This window comes from Camelina sativa, chromosome 7, assembly GCF_030686135.1.
Source record: "Camelina sativa cultivar CO46 ecotype springtype chromosome 7, ASM3068613v1".
NCBI classification, from domain to species: domain Eukaryota; kingdom Viridiplantae; phylum Streptophyta; class Magnoliopsida; order Brassicales; family Brassicaceae; genus Camelina; species Camelina sativa.
This window is the reverse complement of record NC_141886.1, coordinates 4,709,608-4,728,439: the sequence shown is the minus strand read 5'-3', so window position 1 is coordinate 4,728,439 and position 18,832 is coordinate 4,709,608. Positions and strand designations below refer to the sequence as shown.

General features: G+C 38.1%; 1 protein-coding gene and 1 pseudogene across 1 annotated transcript; both read left to right on the top strand.

The window, feature by feature from the left end:
* The first annotated feature begins 3,796 nt into the window (after positions 1-3,796).
* LOC109125233 (glycerophosphodiester phosphodiesterase GDPDL1) lies at positions 3,797-6,942 on the top strand. Its single transcript, XM_087457171.1, is given in 12 exon segments — positions 3,797-3,955; positions 4,147-4,296; positions 4,299-4,393; positions 4,395-4,440; positions 4,538-4,656; positions 4,658-4,772; positions 4,775-4,792; positions 4,795-5,157; positions 5,253-5,612; positions 5,806-5,948; positions 6,052-6,538; positions 6,615-6,942. Coding segments are annotated over 12 exon segments (2,262 nt in total). The 5' UTR covers positions 3,797-3,843; the 3' UTR covers positions 6,869-6,942.
* Positions 6,943-7,971: 1,029 nt separating this feature from the next.
* On the top strand, positions 7,972-8,634 carry LOC147940862 (LEAF RUST 10 DISEASE-RESISTANCE LOCUS RECEPTOR-LIKE PROTEIN KINASE-like 2.5 pseudogene; annotated as a pseudogene).
* Positions 8,635-18,832: the final 10,198 nt, after the last annotated feature.

Below are 18,832 nucleotides of genomic sequence, written 5' to 3'. Positions count from 1 at the left end.
TGAAGAAGAAAAAGAGTATAGCGAAAAACCAGACGGTAAAAGTAATGATGACGATTACCACAAAATTTGACAATAGAAATGACAAGAAAGAATATGAAGAATAAGAAAACATTAAATAAAAAACACGAAAACATAGGTGGTAGCGATCAACTAAATATGAAAACGAGTTAAATTCATGATGATAAAATTGTTTTGTTTTTCTGGTGGTGAAAGAAATGATTTAGGATATGTGAGGTCATCAGTTTAATTCGCCTCGCCTGGATGTCGAGTTAAATTCATGATTTTTTTTATCAGATTTGATTTTATAACACAACTGATTTTTATATTTCAAAAAATTGTGTATCTGAAATTTAATTTTTTCCTTAATACGAATTTAAATTTTTTATAAGATAATATTTTACTACCGTCATCAATCATATATAGTTTTCATCAAAATATATCAAATATACTCACGCTACGCGTGGGTTCAAAACCTAGTATATACTAAATAAAAGTAGGAGCTGTAAGCTTCTTAAGCTGTCCACATAGGATTTTAAATCACCAATAGGAATTAGACATGTCATTAATTAACATTTTTAAAATTTACAGAATTTTCTATATTAAGAATTATTTTAAATAACCTATCAGGATTTGACATGTCATTTATTAATATTTTTCTAAATTTCTAGAATTTTTTAGGAAAAGGAAAATTTTAAATTTATGGAAATAAAATAACTATGTAAAATATCCCACATCGCCTAAAAAATTTTATACAATGGTTCAGAACCAGTATAAATAAAATTAATATGCTTCTAACAAACGAATGAACAGTTTAAGAAGGGCAAAGATTATTAGCATAGTTGATCTAGAAAATTAATGACCAATACTATTCAAATGTTCTTCTTCGCCACTTTCTAAATCACGTCAAAAGCAAAAAAAAAACGAAAAGAAGATTATTTTAGAGTCAACTAAGAGCATGTGCAGTAGAAAGTTTTCACAAGAATTATTAACAATTTAGAAAAAATATAAATAACAAAAAAATGGAAAGAAGAAATGAGAATCGGTTCTTATTTGCCTATTGAAAAACTCACTAGATACATGTTAATATGTGAATGGTTTAAAGTTTTTTTTTTTTAAATTAAAATAATGAGATATTTAGTCACCTATCATACATCCCCTATATAGTAAAATGAAAGTTTACAACATTATTTTGTAAACTATATAATTTTAATAAGTTGATTATAAATAGGTTATAGATTAATTAATATATTAATTGGTTACAAGTTAAATTGTGGATACAACCTTAATTGATTCCAAAAATTTTAAAGGGGATATTATAAATTGATAGATTAATTTGTTTCCAAAAAACTTAAAGAAAATATTCCAAATTTATTTTCGGTAAATTTTATTACTAGACGACATTGTTAACAAACTTATTAATGATAATAAAAATATACTATGAAGCATACAAAATGAATAAATTTTTTCTATGCAATTGAAAATAAAATCTTAATGCGAATCTTCCAAACTTTCAATATAAATCATGCAAATCTCCTTTCACGAGAATACATTACTCATATTCATATCGAAAACACACAAAAAAATGACAATGGTTTCTCAGTTTACCATGCTAAACCGTCTGAAACCCTACAAAAATCCATGGTGTATTCAAGCTAAGATACTGCATACTTGGACATATTATTCCAAGGATGTTGGTATGTCATTCGAAATGATTTTGTCGGATCAAGATGTAACTGCTAGATAGGCTATGATTTTACCATATGATTTTATTGCATAATATTTTATCCAAAAAGCTATTAAAAACAATCATATAAATTATATTAAAAGCAATCATATAAAAGGAATTTCAACCAGTGCTCTAGTACGGGTCATAATCTAGTTTTAGGTAATATTACCAGAACCATACAAAACTTTTTATTACTATCATATTTCATATCTATTTTCCATACTTAGCGTATCATTGTTGCACATTACAGAAAAAACGTAATTACAAATCGTTGACGTGTATTAAATAACTCAACCGTAAAGCACTACAACGGTAATGACAGCTGAGTTACGGTATGATGCGGCTGATTTATGGAAAATGACTTAGTTATGAGCGGACGGCTAACTAACAAGCATAACTCAGTCTGTAGTTACAAATGACTTAATGAAATCTGTCTGAGTGAAAATGGCTGAGTTATGAGCATAACTTAGCCATACGTACGGCTGAGTTTTTACTCGATGGTTGAGTTGTCAAATGTTTGGCTAAGCTAATACTTCGACACGTCTGAATTAACTTTCTCCGACTGGATGAGTTATTAACAACGACTTACTTATGAGATGTCGTTACGGCTGAGTTATGGTTAAATACTATAACTCAGCCATCATGAGTTGACTTATTGGAAAACTCGGCCATTTTACGGCTGACTGAATAGCAAAAGATTAATTACTAGAATATTATTCAGTAACAGCCGACTTATGATAGTATTTATGTTGCGATTGAGTTTTTGTTTTTTAATTACTGTAATAGTATTTATGTTGCGATTGAGTTATAGTTTTGTTTGATGGCTGATTTAATTAGGCTGATTTACATGTTCGTTTGGTGGCTGACTTGCCACTACGGACACATTATTCCATGTCATCATCTTCTAAGGAAATACAAAACATCTTTTTTCGACTCTTGTTCTTCACATCAACAGAGATATATCCATAATTTCATTTTCCTCATTCTTTTTCATTTTCGTTCATGGATCCAGTTCCAATAATTGTTCTTTCCAGTAATTGGGTAAAGAAACACAAGTATATATTTAACACCGACGTTAGAAGGTATAGAGTTGTGCAGATAGATGCGGAAAAAACGCACAACAAGCTTGCGAAGTTAGTTCTCGATGACTATGGATTGAACGCGTTGAGCCATCAGCTAAAGCTGAGTTACATGTTCTCGAACAAGGTTTGTGTTGTCTGAATTACTTATATACAGCCGAGTAGCAATATAACTCAGCCGTCATATGAATCTACGAGACCTTTTGTTTTTCCTTAAGTATTATTACTCAGCCGTCAAGTAACAAAATTCAGCCGTTTACTTCCAGTTTATTTCTTGTTTTTAAGTCAGGCATGAAACATTATAACTCAGTTGTCATATGAATCTATGAGACATTTCGTTTTCTCATAAGTATTATAACTCAGCCGTAAAGTAATATAAATCATTCGTGTACTTTCAGTTTATTTCTTGTTACGAAACTTTTCGTTGAGTATTATGACTCAGCCGTCAAGTACTAAAATTTAGTTGTTTACTTTCAGTTTATTTTTTTCGTTATAAGTCAGACACGAAATATTATAACGCAGCCGTCGTATGACGTAAAATAGTTTGCTGATGTGTATTTTTTTATATTTTCGAAATTAAAAATGAAAATTTAACCCAGAGTGATAATTGTATGTACATCCAGAACATTAATTAAATGAGTAATTTTTAGAAGTATAATATACTATCAATATTTTTTTCATAATATCTGATTACTTTTTTTCTAAAATAATTAATAAAATTAAATTATAATTATTAAAATATTAAATTCTAGAGAATCTCTGTCCACGAGCAATTTGATTTTTAAAAGAGCTCTGATTGCTCCACTATAAGTAAACTAATAAAGCCATTTATCAATGCTCTTGTGTTTTGAGTCTACCAGTATTTATTTGTTCATTATGAGTCATCTAATGAGGCCAATTGATTAAGAGGTGCTCTTGGGTCTCGGTCTCTCTGTATTACTCCATTAGGAGTTCAATGTTTATGCATTAAAAAAAAAAAGGCTTTAAACGTTATTATTATGTGGTGTAGTTCTGGTCCCCCGGCTAGGTTATCCATATATGCTACTGTTACGATTTTCCACGCTTTTGTTATGTGGTGTAGTTCTGGTTCAGCTGTTCGCTCCTCAAATTGATGCTCAAAGATCAAGAAGTCGATGGCAGACACTCAGTGGTGAGAGTTGCTCTCACTTTTCTCTCTTTCTTTTCCGCATGGTTTTCAATAAATTATGTTGAAACAAGAGAACTTAAGTTAGTTCCTTAATAACCAAGTCAATAACTACTTTGATTGTGGTAGCATATATACTTTTTTCGTATTAAACTAACTTTTCGGATCACTTCTTATTTCTTTATTAATTACACTAGGTGATGCTCCACTTGTGATTGCTCGTGGTGGGTTTTCTGGATTGTTACCAGATTCGAGTCTGGATGCTTACAATCTTGCAGCTCAGACAAGTGTAGCCGATGTTGTTTTATGGTGTGATGTTCAGCTAACCAAAGATGGAGTTGGGATTTGCTTCCTGATTTAAATTTGTTCAATGCTTCAAATATTCAAGAAGTTTACCCAAATGGTCAAAAATCTTACCCGGTTAATGGAGTCACTACTCAGGGTTTGGTTTACCATTGATTCCACCTTGAGAGATCTCCAAAATGTAACCTGTAAGAGTTTATGACTCAGTTAGTGCTTTTGTAGAGAGTTACAAAAAAAAAAGTTTGGTATTTCTTGTAATTTCTTACACGTTACTTTTCACCACAGTGATACGAGGAATATTCTCGCGATCAGATAAATTCGATGGTAATGGATATCTGACTTCCACGATTCAAAGTGTAACTGAGCAGATTACGCCACAAGGAGGTTTTTGGTTAAAAGTTCAGGCACGATGCATTCTACGAGCAACACAATTTAAGCATGAGCAGTTTTCTAGTATCAGTTTCAAGAACTGTTTCCATTAACTTCATCTCTTCTCCTGAAGTGAATTTCTTTAAGAAATTACTGGCCGTTTCAAGCGTAATAGACGAGTTTTGTGTTTCAGTTTCTTGGGAAAGAAGATTTCGAGCCGACAACAAACCGAACCTACAGTTCCATCTTAAGTAACCTATCTTTTGTCAAGACGTTTGCTTCAAAGATTCTTGTTCCCAAGTCTTACATATTTCCACTCGATGACAAGATGTACTTGCTTCCTCCTACATCATTAGTTCAAGATGCTCACAAAGCTGGATTAGAAGTATATGTGTCAGGTTTCGCAAATGATAATGATCTCACTTATAAATATAGTTACGATCCAGTGTCGGAGTATCTATCTTTTGTGGATAATGGCGATTTCTCTGTCGATGGGATGCTCTCTGATTTTCCCTTAACCGCATCTGCATCCATTGGTAAGCAAACTCTCTTCTACATATAAAATTGTGTCTTTAAGACGTGCATTACTGGAACTAGCTGTCAAAATCAAACATCTTTAAGACGTGCACAGACTGCTTCTCCTACATTGGCCGAAACCCTACAAAACCTCGGATCAACCAGGGGACTGATCCGGTTCATGCCTCAGTGGATTTTCTTGTTATATCAAAAGATGGTGCGAGTGGGGACTATCCTAGATGTACAAACATAGCATATGAGAAGGCAATCAAAGATGGTGCTGATCTTATTGACTGCTCTGTCCAAATGTCCAGCGACGGTATACCCTTTTGCTTAAGTTCAATAGATCTCAAGGACAGCACAATGGTCGCCTAAAGTCCTTTTAGCAACCGTTTAACACCTATTCCTGAGATTAACTCAGTTCCTGGAATATACACTTTTAGTCTCACTTGGCCTGAGATCCAGAGCTTGACTAGTAAGTTTCTCTTTAAATATTGCACTTGTGTCAGATAGATGCTGGTCTGTTCTGCTCACTCTATGTATAGTAAGAGAGCTTCTGTTTCTTACTTAACTTACATATTATGCAAATACTGTATCTGTTTTTTTAACAATTTCACATTCTTCTAGATTGAGAGTTACAATAATTATTATCCCATGTTTTTGTGCAGCTGCTCTTTCAAATCCTTACCAGAGTTCTTACAATGTGTTTAGGAATCCGAAGAAAAATTCAGGGAAGCTTATTTCGCTTTCTAAGTTCCTATAGTTAGCAAAAAAATGCACTTCTCTCTCCGGTGTTTTGATCAGAGTAGAGGTGGTTCTCGTGTACCTCTTAGTCCTAAGATTTTATCAATCAGACCGTGCTATCATCTTCTATATATTGGCCACATAACTATGTTTTTTTGTGTGTCCCTCAGAAAGCAGCATATTTGAGAGAGAAGCAAGGGCTCGACGTGGTTAAAGCGGTTCTCGGTACCCTCACAGAAGCTGGTTACAGTGATGGAAATACAACAATTAAGGTCATGGTTCAGTCTACGAACAGCTCGGTTCTAGTTGACTTCAAAAGCGAGAGCAAGTACACAACTGTCTACAAAATCGAAGAGACCATTAGTGATATCCGTGACTCTGCCATCGAAGTCATAAAGAAGTTTTCTAACGCTGTTGTCATCAACAAAGCATCAGTCTTTCCTGACTCTGAATCATTTCTCACAGGGCAAACCAATGTTGTGGAGAGGTTGCAGAAGTATCAACTCCTTGTCTATGTGGAACTATTTTGGAATGAGTTTGTCTCTCAACCATTTGACTTTTTCACTGATGCCACTGTTTAGATAAACTCATATATCTCTGGAGCCGATATCAATGGAACCATCACCGAGTTCCCTTACAGAGCTGCAATATACAAAAGTAAGTGATCCAAAATTTGCAAGATATGAAAACAAAAGTATTAACACCAAAGCCTATATTTATTTATCCCCTGCAGAGAATCGTTGTCTGAGGAGACAAACTATTCCACCTTACATGTCCCCTTTTGAACCTGGTGGCGTCTTAAAACTTGTGAGTCGTTCTAGTTCCTTACCTCCAGCCCAAGCTCCAAGTCCAGTTTTCACAGATGGTGATGTCACTGAGTCACCACTACCTCCGGTTATTCCCAAAGCGTATGGAGTACCATCAACTATTGCACAACCTCAGAGTTTGTTCTTTACTTTGTTTTTCTCTTTTTCTTGTTCGAGATGAGTTTGTTTTCGTTCTGACAAGAAAAATTCAACTTTTTTAATGGTTTTACAGGGACTTCGGTCAAAGCAATTCGCATAGGTGAGTTTTCATGGCGAGAGGTTTCGTTTCCTCGGATTAAAAGAAGTTCTTAACTTAACATTTTTTTTCTGTTACAACTAGTTGCGGGTACAGTAGCTGGAGTTGTTTTGTTCCTGGTATTATTAATATTGTTTCACTGTTATCTCCGGAACAGGAAAACACGACCAACACAATCGAACTTGAAAACTCTTATTCCACTGAAACACTACACTTATGCGCAAGTGAAAAGAATTACAAAGTCATTTGCTGAAGTGGTTGGAACAGGCGGATTTGGAATAGTTTATCGAGGAACACTTGGTGATGGCCGTTTGGTTGTGGTGAAGGTCTTGAAAGACTCGAAGGGTAATGGTGAAGACTTCATCAATGAAGTTGCGAGCATTAGCAGAACTTCTCATCTCAACATTATTTCCTTGCTTGGTTTCTGCTCTGAAGGTTCTAAAAGAGCAATTATATATGAGTTTTTGGAAAATGGGTCACTTGACAAGTTCATCTCAGGCAAGTCCTCAGTTAATATGGATTGGACAACACTATATAGGAATTGCGCTAGGAGTTGCCCGTGGTTGTTGGTACGGGATTCAGCACCCCCGACATACCGAGCTAAACCAGAAATACTAATTGATTAGTTAACTGGGAAACCGGTTAAGGGCTTGATTAGGTCAACAAGAAGTCAGTTCGGCCAAAGTGTCACCTTGAAGAAGAAGGAGCCGACTTCCACTTCGGCACGGCGGCCGAATGAAGCAATGAGGCAGCTTTCCATATCTCACTTCGTCCGATAAGGAAAGTGAATATATATTGTAATCTTAGAGCATGTATAAAGAGGGGGATACTTCTCCATTGTAAGGTATCCAGAATCGAATACAATAATTGAGTTCTCCTCTTGTTCTTAGCAATAAACCCTAATTCTTTTGAGTTCTACTTCTTTACTTTTAATTCCAAGGCTTAGATCTATTTTCTAGAGAGATAACTCTATTGAATTTGTTCCCCCCCCCTTAAACAAATTCATTGTGGAAACCTAGTTCCTACAGTGGTCTAGAGTATTTGCACCATGGTTGCAAAACAAGGATTGTACATTTTGACATTAAACCACAAAATGTGCTCTTAGATGACAATTTTTGCCCCAAGGTTTCAGACTTTGGACTTGCTAAGCTATGTGAGAAGAAAGAGAGCATCTTATCGTTGCTGGATACAAGAGGTACCGTAGGGTACATTGCACTAGAGATGATCACCAGAGTTTTATGGAATGTGTCGCACAAATCAGATGTCTATAGCTATGGAATGTTGGTTCTCGATATGATTGGTGTGAGGAACAAAGAAAATTTTAATCAAGTTCGCGCTGCTTCTAACCCAAGTTCTATGTACTCTCCTGAATGGGTATATAAGGATCTGGAGTTAGGCAAGTCCAAAAGGCATATTGAGATTGGAATCACTAACGAAGAAGAAGAGGTAGCAAAGAAGATGACATTGGTGGGTTTGTGGTGTATTCAGCCTTCTCCAACATATATGAATAGAGTTGTAGAGATGATGGAGGGAAGTTTGGATGCTCTAGAAATCCCTCCTAGGCCAGTTTTTCAAATTCCCACACTGCCTCTACCAGAATCTTCAACATTTTCAGAGGATATCTCTATTTACAGAGAAGGATGATCGAAGAAGTCTCCATGTAACCTATCAAACAACGAAAATATTTGGATATGTCATATATTATCAGTACAATGTTAATCTAGATATCCTTACTATGTAAAGCTAGTTAATTAGCGTGTGTTTTACTAGTTTAATTTCACCCGGCATGAAAAAAAACAAAACTGAGTCGAGTTAATCTATTAATTATGTTAAGCTAGGTAATAATATATCTATTGCGATGAAAGTTTGAGGCATTACACAGAAACATGAGTACAATATTTTGAGTTTCATCTACTAATAACCAAAGCTATCATCAAACTAGACCTTTTTTCTCATAAAACGATCAGAATAAACTACTACTTACCACTTTTTTGGAATAGGATGATATTGTTGATACTAGGATTTTTGTGTGTCCTGTAAGAATTAATCACGAGGTGAGAATGAAGAGAGTGAGTGAGAATGAAGAGAGTGAGTGAGAATTCGAGAAGAAGAAGAGAGATTTGAGAGAGTATAGAGAGTATAGAGAGAATAGAGAGTGACGGCTAGATTAGAATAGGAGAAGGGTGTTTCTCATTCCTTAGGTTTTCATTAACCTAGCTACATTCTATATATATGCATACAGGAAGATCAAATAAGGAAAGTCCTAACTCTGTCCTAACTCTATACAAAACGACATATAGACAATTATTGGCCTGTTCATCTTAATACTCCCCCTCAAGCTTAACCATGTGAGTAGCTGTTAACCTTGGAACTATGAACACCCACCTCATTAAAAACCTTAGTGTATAAAACCCATTTGGGACAAAAACACACTAAGGGAAAAAGAGTATAGGGTCAGTAGTTTAGGGTCTTCATTTGTGGCCGAGTGAGGTCCATGAACCCGAGTTTGGAGTGTATATACTCACAAACTTTTGAACTTGCCGCTTTGGTGAAGATATCTGCCAATTGTTCTGAACTTTCGGTGTGGTATGGTAAGATCACTCCAAGTTGAACTTGCTCCCTGAATTTATGACAGTCCACCTCTATGTGTTTGGTCTTTTCATGAAATACTGAGTTGGTTGCAATGTGGATGGCTGCTTCATTGTCACAGTGCATTGTGATCGGTTGTGAAGTATTGACGCTAGATCCTTTAAGAGTGCCTTGAGCCACATTAGTTCAGTTGTGAGCTTCCTCATTGCCCTGTATTCGGATTCCGCACTTGAGAGAGAGACCACCTTTTGCTTTTTACTTTTCCAGATAACAAGATTGCCTCCCACAAATGTACAATAACCCGTTGTTGAACGCCTATCTTCACGATCCCCAGCATAATCTGCATCACAGTATCCTACAAGTTCCGTATTTTTGTTGCATCCCATCCAAATGCCTTGTCCAGGTACTCCTTTAAGGTACTTGAGTATGCGGGCTCACCATCTCCCAATGATGTATTGTTGGTTTTTGCATATGTTGGCTTACCTGGTTCACAGCAAATCATATATCAGGTCGAGTTATGGTGAGATAAATAAGATTACCTACCAACCGTCGATACTATTTTACATCTTCGAAGGGAGTTTGATTAAACTCCCCCTTACGGTTTGCCTTGTAGTTCTCTTCGAGTGGTGTTTCAACCGGTCTTGATCCGAGTTTACCTACATCTTTCAAAACATCAAGTGTGTACTTTCTTTGTGATAAAAATAGTCCTTCTTCAGAACGACATACTTCTATCCCAAGAAAGTACTTTAGTTCACCAAGATCTTTAATATCAAATAAAGATTTAAGGTACTGTTTGGTATCCTGAATGCCTACCTTGTCATCCCTAGAGATGATAATGTCATCAACATATATGAGGATAACTATAATACCTCTTTGGCTTGGATATGTGAACAATGTGTGATCAGCCTCTGATCTTCTAAAGCCTTTATCAATAAGTGTTGAGCTTAGTTTGTGATACCAAGCCTTGGTGATTGTTTTAAACTGTAGATGGCTTTCTTGAGTTTGAACACCTTTCCAGGTCTGATAGTGTCTTCAAGGCCCGGGTGGTGGTATCATGTACACCTCATCCTCGAGTTCTCCTTGCAGAAATGCATTCTTCACATCCATTTGCCACAAATCCCAAGAGAGGTTAACAGCTAGTGAAAGAACTACCCTTACCGTGTGGAGTTTGGCTACTGGTGCGAATGTCTCAAGGTAGTCTTCTCCATAGGTTTGAGTGAATCCTCTAGCTACAAGCCTGGCTTTATATCTTTCTATCCCCCCATCACTCTTGTAATTGATAGTGAATATCCACCGAGATGTCACAGCTTTCTTCCCCTTTGGCAAATCAGCTTCATCCCATGTATGATTCTTTACCATTGCATTAGTTTCATCTCCCACAGCATCCCTCCAAACTTTGTGTTCTTTAGCTTCCTCATAACTCTGTGGGATCCAATGTTGGTCTATTTGAGTAAGAAAGACTTGATGTTCGACAAGAAGGTGTGCAAGAGTGCAGACTGCTTGTATAGGATGAGCCACGACCTGACTATTGTAGTAGACTCGAGTGTTTTTCCAGTTTGATGCAGGAAACTTGAGCCGCTCACTTCTGCGGAGTGGTATGATATCGGTCTCCACAACCTCATGTTGATCCTCTTCTGTTTCAGCTTCTTCTCCTTCTAAGGTAAGATCATCAGCTGATGTAGGGTCCTTACTACTATCAGTACCAAGTGAGTTGAGAGTTTCCTCATGGTTATCTATGTCATCCTCGTCTTGATGTTGTTGAGCAGGTTCTACTGGTGAAATGCTCACGTCTTCACTTGCTGAATCCGGACTATGCAGCTCAATCGGTTCATTGTCAGATTCTATTGGTGGTGTACTGACGGGAGGTGATGGTGGAGGCTGATTATTAGTAACCCCAAGCCTTTCTATCAGAATGCGAAGATTGTTTGCTTTGTCAGATTGAGAACAGGAGAGATCTTTCAAGTCTTCCCAATTCTTTTCATCATGGAACCCCTTGGATTCTAAGAATTTTACTTCCCTTGACACCAAGACTCTTCTAGCTTCTGGTTCATAGCATTTATATCCCTTCTGTATAGTTGAATATCCAATAAACATGCTCTTGACACTCTTAGCATCGAGTTTGTCACGTTGCTCACCTAGTTTTAGGACATAACATACACAGCCAAATACACGTAAGTGATTAATAGATGGTTTAATCTTGTTAAGCACTTCAAATGGAGAGATATCACACAGTATTTTTGTTGGAGTTCGATTGATTAGGTAGCAAGCAGTGACGATTCCATCTCCCCAGAACTTCTTTGGTACATTAGAGTGAAACATCATGGACCGGGCAACCTCCATAAGGTGTCTATTCTTCCTTTCAGCTACACCATTTTGTTGAGGCATATAAGGACAGCTTGTTTGGTGCACAATCCCGTGTTTGGCTAGATGTTGTTTAAACATATGACTTGTGTACTCCCCACCATTATTTGATCTCAAAATCTTTATCTTGGCATTAAATTGGTTAGTCACATAATTCTAAAAGTTTAGAAAAGCTTCAAGAACTCTATTCTTAGATGGAAGCAAAGTTAACCACATATATTTTGATATTTCATCAATAAAAGTGACAAAATATTTCTGATTTTCACGAGACAAGCATTGTGATGTCCAAACATCATAATGAATTAAATCAAAACAATGCTCATACATAGTAGAAGAGTTGGGAAAAACTGTTTTGCAATGTTTACCAAGAATGCAAGCTTCACACTCATTATTTTTAAAAGAAAAACTAGGTAAAACTAGTTGCAATGCATGAAAATATGGATGACCAAGTCTAGCATGCCAAATTGAACCATTAGTCTCATCGATTATTGTCTTAAAGCAAGAAGATAAAGCAGTGGTAAGGTTTGAATCCTCAAGAATATAAAGGTCAACTTTAGTGCTTCCTTTTCCAAGAACCTTACTTGTTTCAATATCCTGAAAATACACATCATTAGGACCAAAGATTGCATAACAATTAAGATCATTAGTCACCTTCTTAACCGATAACAAATTCAATGTGAAACTAGGCATATAAAACGCTTTAGAGGTTCTATCAGACAGATTTAAATTTTCAATTCCCTTAATTGGTACCTTATCTCCATTTGCTATTATCACATTCCCCTAAAGTTGGTTTGATATCTCTAATTAACTTAGAGTCACTAATCATATGATGTGAAGCACCATAATCCACAATAAGAGGTTTCACAGCATTAAGAGTAAGATAAACATTACCAGAAGACTCTTTTAGAGCCTTGATGATAGCATCGAGGTCAGATCTCCTCACCACCTCTGAGGAAGCTGCTAGTGTTGCTCCATTACTTTCAGTGATTTGAGTTGACACTTGAGCTTGACCTTCCCCATGTCCACATGCTTGTTTGCCCTTGGATTGATACTTCTTGGTCGGAGGTGAGGATGAAGGTTCCAACATTTATCTTTGAAATGACCCGGTTTCTTACAATGGTCACATATGACACGGTTCTTCCCATCACCTTTGTAGTAACCCTTGGTTGCAACAGCCACATCTCCTTTGTTGGCGGTGATAAGGTCTCCTTTAGCTCCAAAGAGACCAATCGAGCCATGCTCTTTTTGAATTTGATTACATACCTCGTCGAGACTTGGGAGTTTATCTGAACGGAGGATGTGTTTTGATGAGATCATTGTATGAGGAGTTTAACATAAAGAGGAGACCAAACACTTTATCTTGCTCACGACGTTCGTTTAAGATCACTGGATCTACCGAGTTTGGTCTTAACATCTCCAACTGATACTAGGATTTTTTTGAGTCTCCTAGTAGGTTCAATTAACCTTATGCAGTTGTAATACTTAAGGTGTCAATCCAGTTTGGAAATTTTACTAACAATTGAGATGCAATCAAGCAATCACAAGTCAAGCCAGTTCAGAGAGTGATTTTATGTCTAACAATCCTAGAATGATCAGAATGCAAAATGGAAATGTGTTCTAGAACTAGAAACGAAAATGTATGGCAAGGAGTAAACAAAAGTAAAAACGAAAAGGATTCTAAGCATGAAGAAAAAGGCAAGAAATGAAATAGTCTCAGGAATGTAATAAAATCAGAAAGATAGAGGTCCTAAGGATGGGAGTAATGGATGTCGGTGAAGTCTCCTAGGCTATAGAGTGTTTAACATGCCACAAGCAATCTATCCCTAAACAACGAACATCACAACTTAGCTAATCTAGTCTCTTAGCAAAAGCTACTCAGACTCAACCACTTCCATACCCAGCTCTCGCTAGAGAAACATGGTTGAGCAGGCATGACAAACAAGTTCGTTCATGTCAACAAACATCCTAGACAACTAATCTCTTAGGCTAGGAACGTAAGTCTCTGGCACTAGTTGGTCAGACATTTCATCAAACACCTTTTGGGTGTGGAAATGTATCGAACCTCGTTCCAATTGATCAGAGAGAAACTAGCATTTCTAACACTAGTCCAGAAGGGAATCATAAAAATCAAAGCTTAAACACTCTACATCCTAAGATCCTCCACCTAATCTATTCTATCCTCAAGGACTACTACACTACTCAGATCCGGAAATCATCACCCAAGACACAAATCCAGAAAACATTGAACAAAGCATAATAAGATACACAGGAATGAGATGAACAATTTTGTAGAAGAAATCAAATGCAAATACGAAATAAATCAAAAGATGTCGGGATACAAAGTTTGATAACGTTTTTGGTGGCTAGGTAAAACCTTAGAAAAGAAAACGAGATAAAAGATGAGATGTTCCAAACCAAGACTTAACAAAATGTATATATAGTAAAAACATGCGAATCCCTAAAACTTAAAACGACAAGATAGAGCGTCGGTTTGGGAATCTCCTGAAGCGTGTGAGACGGAACGTCTTCCTGACATGTGCGAACAAGTGGTGGCTCGAGTGGTTGATGGTGTTGGCTCGAGTGGGTGGCTTGAGTGGTTGATGGTGTTGGCTCGAGTGGGTGGCTCGAGTGGTGGAGGGTCGAGTCGACGGGCAGCGGCTTGAGCTGGAGGGTCGAGTCGACGGGCAGCGGCTCGAGCTGGAGGGTCGAGTCGACGGGCAGCGGCTCGAGCTGGGTGTATACGCATCCACTAAAACGATGATAACTTTTGACCACACCTCCGATTGACTGGAAACAAACGGCAGTGGAAAGATGACTCAATTCTCTATAACTTTGATGAAGACGTCGAAAGCTAAATCCCACTCGATTGGAACGGTTCGAACGGGGTGGCTCGATCGATGGTTCCGGGAGTGTTGTGAGAATGGCTCGAGAGACGGTTCCGGGAGTGTTGATGACATCCATTCCAGGCATGACGGATCGAGTGGGATGCTGGTGCTTCTTCCTGGGAGCGCATCCAAGTCGGATGTCGGTCGAGTCACATGACGTCCATTCCGGGCATGTTTGGTCGAGCCGCATGTCTCAACCTCCATTCAGTTCCAACAGTCTGGACATCTCCTAAACACCTGAAATAACTCCAATATGCAAAATGTATGCAAGACCAATGCAAAGTCTACCTAGATATGTATATTATGGAAAAGAGACTAAAAACAATGCAAAACAATGAGTTAAGAGAACAAAATGAATAACAAATGCATGATGAAAGAGTGTAAAATATAGACATATCAACTCGCCAAACTTATTCTTTGCTTGCCCTCAAGCAAACGATCAAGAAAAACGTATGGAGAAGAGGTGTGAAGATGGGTTTCAGAACCTAAAACATGCTGAATAGAGTAGTTAAAATCAAGGTCCTTGTTTTTAGTTCTATGATGTATGGTGAAGAAATTTTGTTTATTTAATCTACACATGCAATCTATCAATCACCCCCTTTAACATTTATTATAACAGAGAACCAGGAATCAAGCTACGCAATGTCATTGAACTCATTTGGCTAGAGCGAAAGGTCAAAGACGAAGATGGTCTCCTTCTCAAGTGAATTTGTCAATACAGAATAAGGTTCTCTCACGAAAAGGAGTTGAGCTCAAAAGAAGGCTAAAGGTTGAAACCAACTGATGCATACAAGAGCAATGCCCTGTCTACCCAAAGGTCCCCAGGGAAACTCAGTCCTAACATTCTAACCTAGAAGTTGGTCCTATCTCTACCCTTCATCAGAAACATCATCTCAAACTCTTTTCACTTAGTCTTAGGAGGAGTTCACTTCTTTTCACTCTAGCGAATTGGGAAATCTTTACTATCACTATGGTTCCTTTTCTTTCTTCCAAGGATATCTTAAACATTTTACTTTCTTTTCTTTGTCTAATCTTTTACTTTATGCCCACAACCAATAACTCTTTTTACTTTGCTCAACCCAAATCCTTTACTAGACTTGTAAACTTTGAAAACACATCCCCCTCCTTAAGACATTCTACCCTTTTCTTTTCTGCACAAATCCATACCCAATAACCAAAATCGAGTTCTCACCTAGTCCTACTAGTCCGGATAACGCGAACTAGAACTACACAGGATCCTACTCTTGTCGGTTAGAACCTAACACTTTCTAACAAGCTCAACTCGGAAAAGGCCTGACACTCAAGAATACAATTGGCTTGAAAGAAGGGTTGGTTAAGGGTGCGGGGAACTGTTCCAAAAATGGGAATCAACTACTTGGATTGACAAGGGTGGTAAAATGTGAAAGACAATCCAAGTATGTATATGGTATCCATGAGTTCGACTTCAATGCATAACAAGATAATTGCAAGTCAAGATTAGGTTCAGATGGATAGGGAATGATGTCAATTCAAAATATGCTTCAATCAAGACTAGAATACAATTTCGAGGATTCAAAGCCTGTTCAGTCTTACATTTCAAGTTCAATCAACATGCATCAAAGAACTAATAACAAGAGCCTTGATCCTATCCTATTGAATTCAGCATGCTACCAAGGTTACAATCATCATCAACCCCTATGCTAAATGCAACAACCCTGTATGAATAACACTAGACTCAATCCTAATATGCAAGTGCAAACTACATGAACACTCTGTTTTTGTGAACGTTTTCAAGATTTTTCAAATTTTTATGGTTTTTATATGCAAATAGATGAATGCAGACTCAAACATGATATGATGCAAAAATTTGAAATAAGAATCACAAAAAACAACATCAGATACATCCTCTCAAACCCTCCCCCAAACTTAAATTACACAGACCCTTGTGTAAGAGAAATTTGAAGAAGGATTTGAGAATCACAACAAAAATAAAAAATGGAAGGATGAGATGGTATTTACAAAGGAATGGTAGGAGTACCTCAGTAGTAGAAAAAGGAGTCGGTGCTCGCCCAAAAAGGAGTCCCCTCGCCTTGTTCAGGATTCGCAGGAGTGGCCTCAGCTGCTTGGTCGACTTACTGCTCAATCATTTGCGTGTTGTGATAAACGTCTGCTGCTCGTCGTACTGCATGCCATCGACTTGGGTTAGATGGTCCGGTCGAGTCGCAGCACCGTGATGATACGCGAGTGGATCTTCGTGCAGGTCGAGTGGAGAGCAGGTCGAGTGGAGAGCAGGTCGATGTGGGTCGAGTGGACGCACGTCGACTCGACCGAGGTGGATGATCCAGTGGTCGAGCCGTTCAGCTTGTGTGGTTGTAACAAAGAGGGGCGTCGAAGGGTGACAGATGTGTGTTTGCTCTCCGGGACTACGACTAAAGTTTCAGAAGAATCAAGTAAGATCTGGTCGTGGGTGACGAACAGCAGCGATGATGGGACGTGTGTTGAGCTTATCGGTCGAGTGGCAGATGGTCAACTCGAGTTATACTGGTCGAGTGAGTAGAATTGACTCGAGCAGGATACTTCAGAACAGAGGATCGAGTGGCGTCGGTCAAGTCGTGTAACGAGCTGGGATCGAGTCGCATGGTGCCGACTCGAGTGGTGGTGAACGGTGACGACGGAAGTGAGACTTCCCTTGAGCTCGCCGGTCGAGTAGGATATGATAGACTCAAATGACAAGTGAAGGTGGTGGTCGAGTGCACAGGTCACGGGTGAGATGAGTTTACGGCCGAGTCGAGTTCCGCGCGTGTTAAGCTTCTTGGTCGAGTGGGCTGGATGTAACCTTTTGACTGCTACTTTCATTTTTCCTTTTCTATTTCTCATACTACCTTCTGTGGATTCTGAACACGAGAAAACCAAAGACAAAAATTAAAAACACAAGGATCCTAAAAAAAAAATATTTACAGTGATACCTTTTGGACTTCCTCCAAGTAGCTTGTTTAAAGTCCCTAGCTTGACTTTTCAGCTTTTTATATTTTTTGGGGTTCATAGAGGAGCTCAGAAGACCCCTCTGGCGGACTTGATCAGCTAAATATTTCTTGACTCTCTGACCATTTACAGTGAATTCACTGCCATCTTTGTTCAGAAGAGTGATGGGTCCAAATGGCAGAACGTCTTTGACTGTGAAAGGTCCAGACCACCTAGACTTAAGCTTTCCAGGAAATAACTTAAGTCTGGAGTTGAACATCAAAACCTGATCTCCAGCCTTGAGCTCCTTGACAATAATCTTCTTGTCATGAAAATTCTTGGTCCTTTCCTTGTAAATCTTTGAACTCTCATAAGCATCAAGTCTTATTTCTTCCAACTCATCGATGCAAGAGTTCTCTTAGCCTGACCTGTGTAAATATCCAAGTTCAGCAACTTGATAGTCCAGAGTGCTTTATAATCAACCTCTACAGGGAGATGACATGCTTTACCATAGATCAACTGAAATGGTGTTCGTCCTATTGGCGTCTTGAACGTTGTTCTGTACGCCCAGAGAATCTCGTCCAACTTCACAGACCTGTCTTTCTTCGAAACTCCAACAATCCTTGACAGGATACCCTTGATTTGTTTGTTCGAAATCTCAACCTGTCTCCTGGTCTGAGGATGATACGTTGTCGACACCTTATGCTTGACACCATACTTTCTCAGCATACTCTCGAACACCTTGTTGACGAAGTGAGTTCCACCATCACTGATCACTGCTATGGGTATCCCATACCTTGGAAAGATTATACTTTTGAACAACTTCAGAACAACCTTGTGATCGTTGGTAGGACTGGCAATGGCTTCAACCCACTTAGAAACATAATCAACTGCCACCAGAATATAGACATTCCCATTAGATGGAGGGTTGAATGGCCCATGAAGTCTATTCCCCAAACATAAAATATCTCTACTTCCAGGATCAGATTCTGGGGCATCTCGTTCCTCCTTGTGATGTTGCCCATCTTCTGACAAGCATCACACTTGGTGATGAAACTGTGAGCATCCTTAAACAAGGTTCGCCACCAGACACCCGCTTGACGAACCTTCTGAG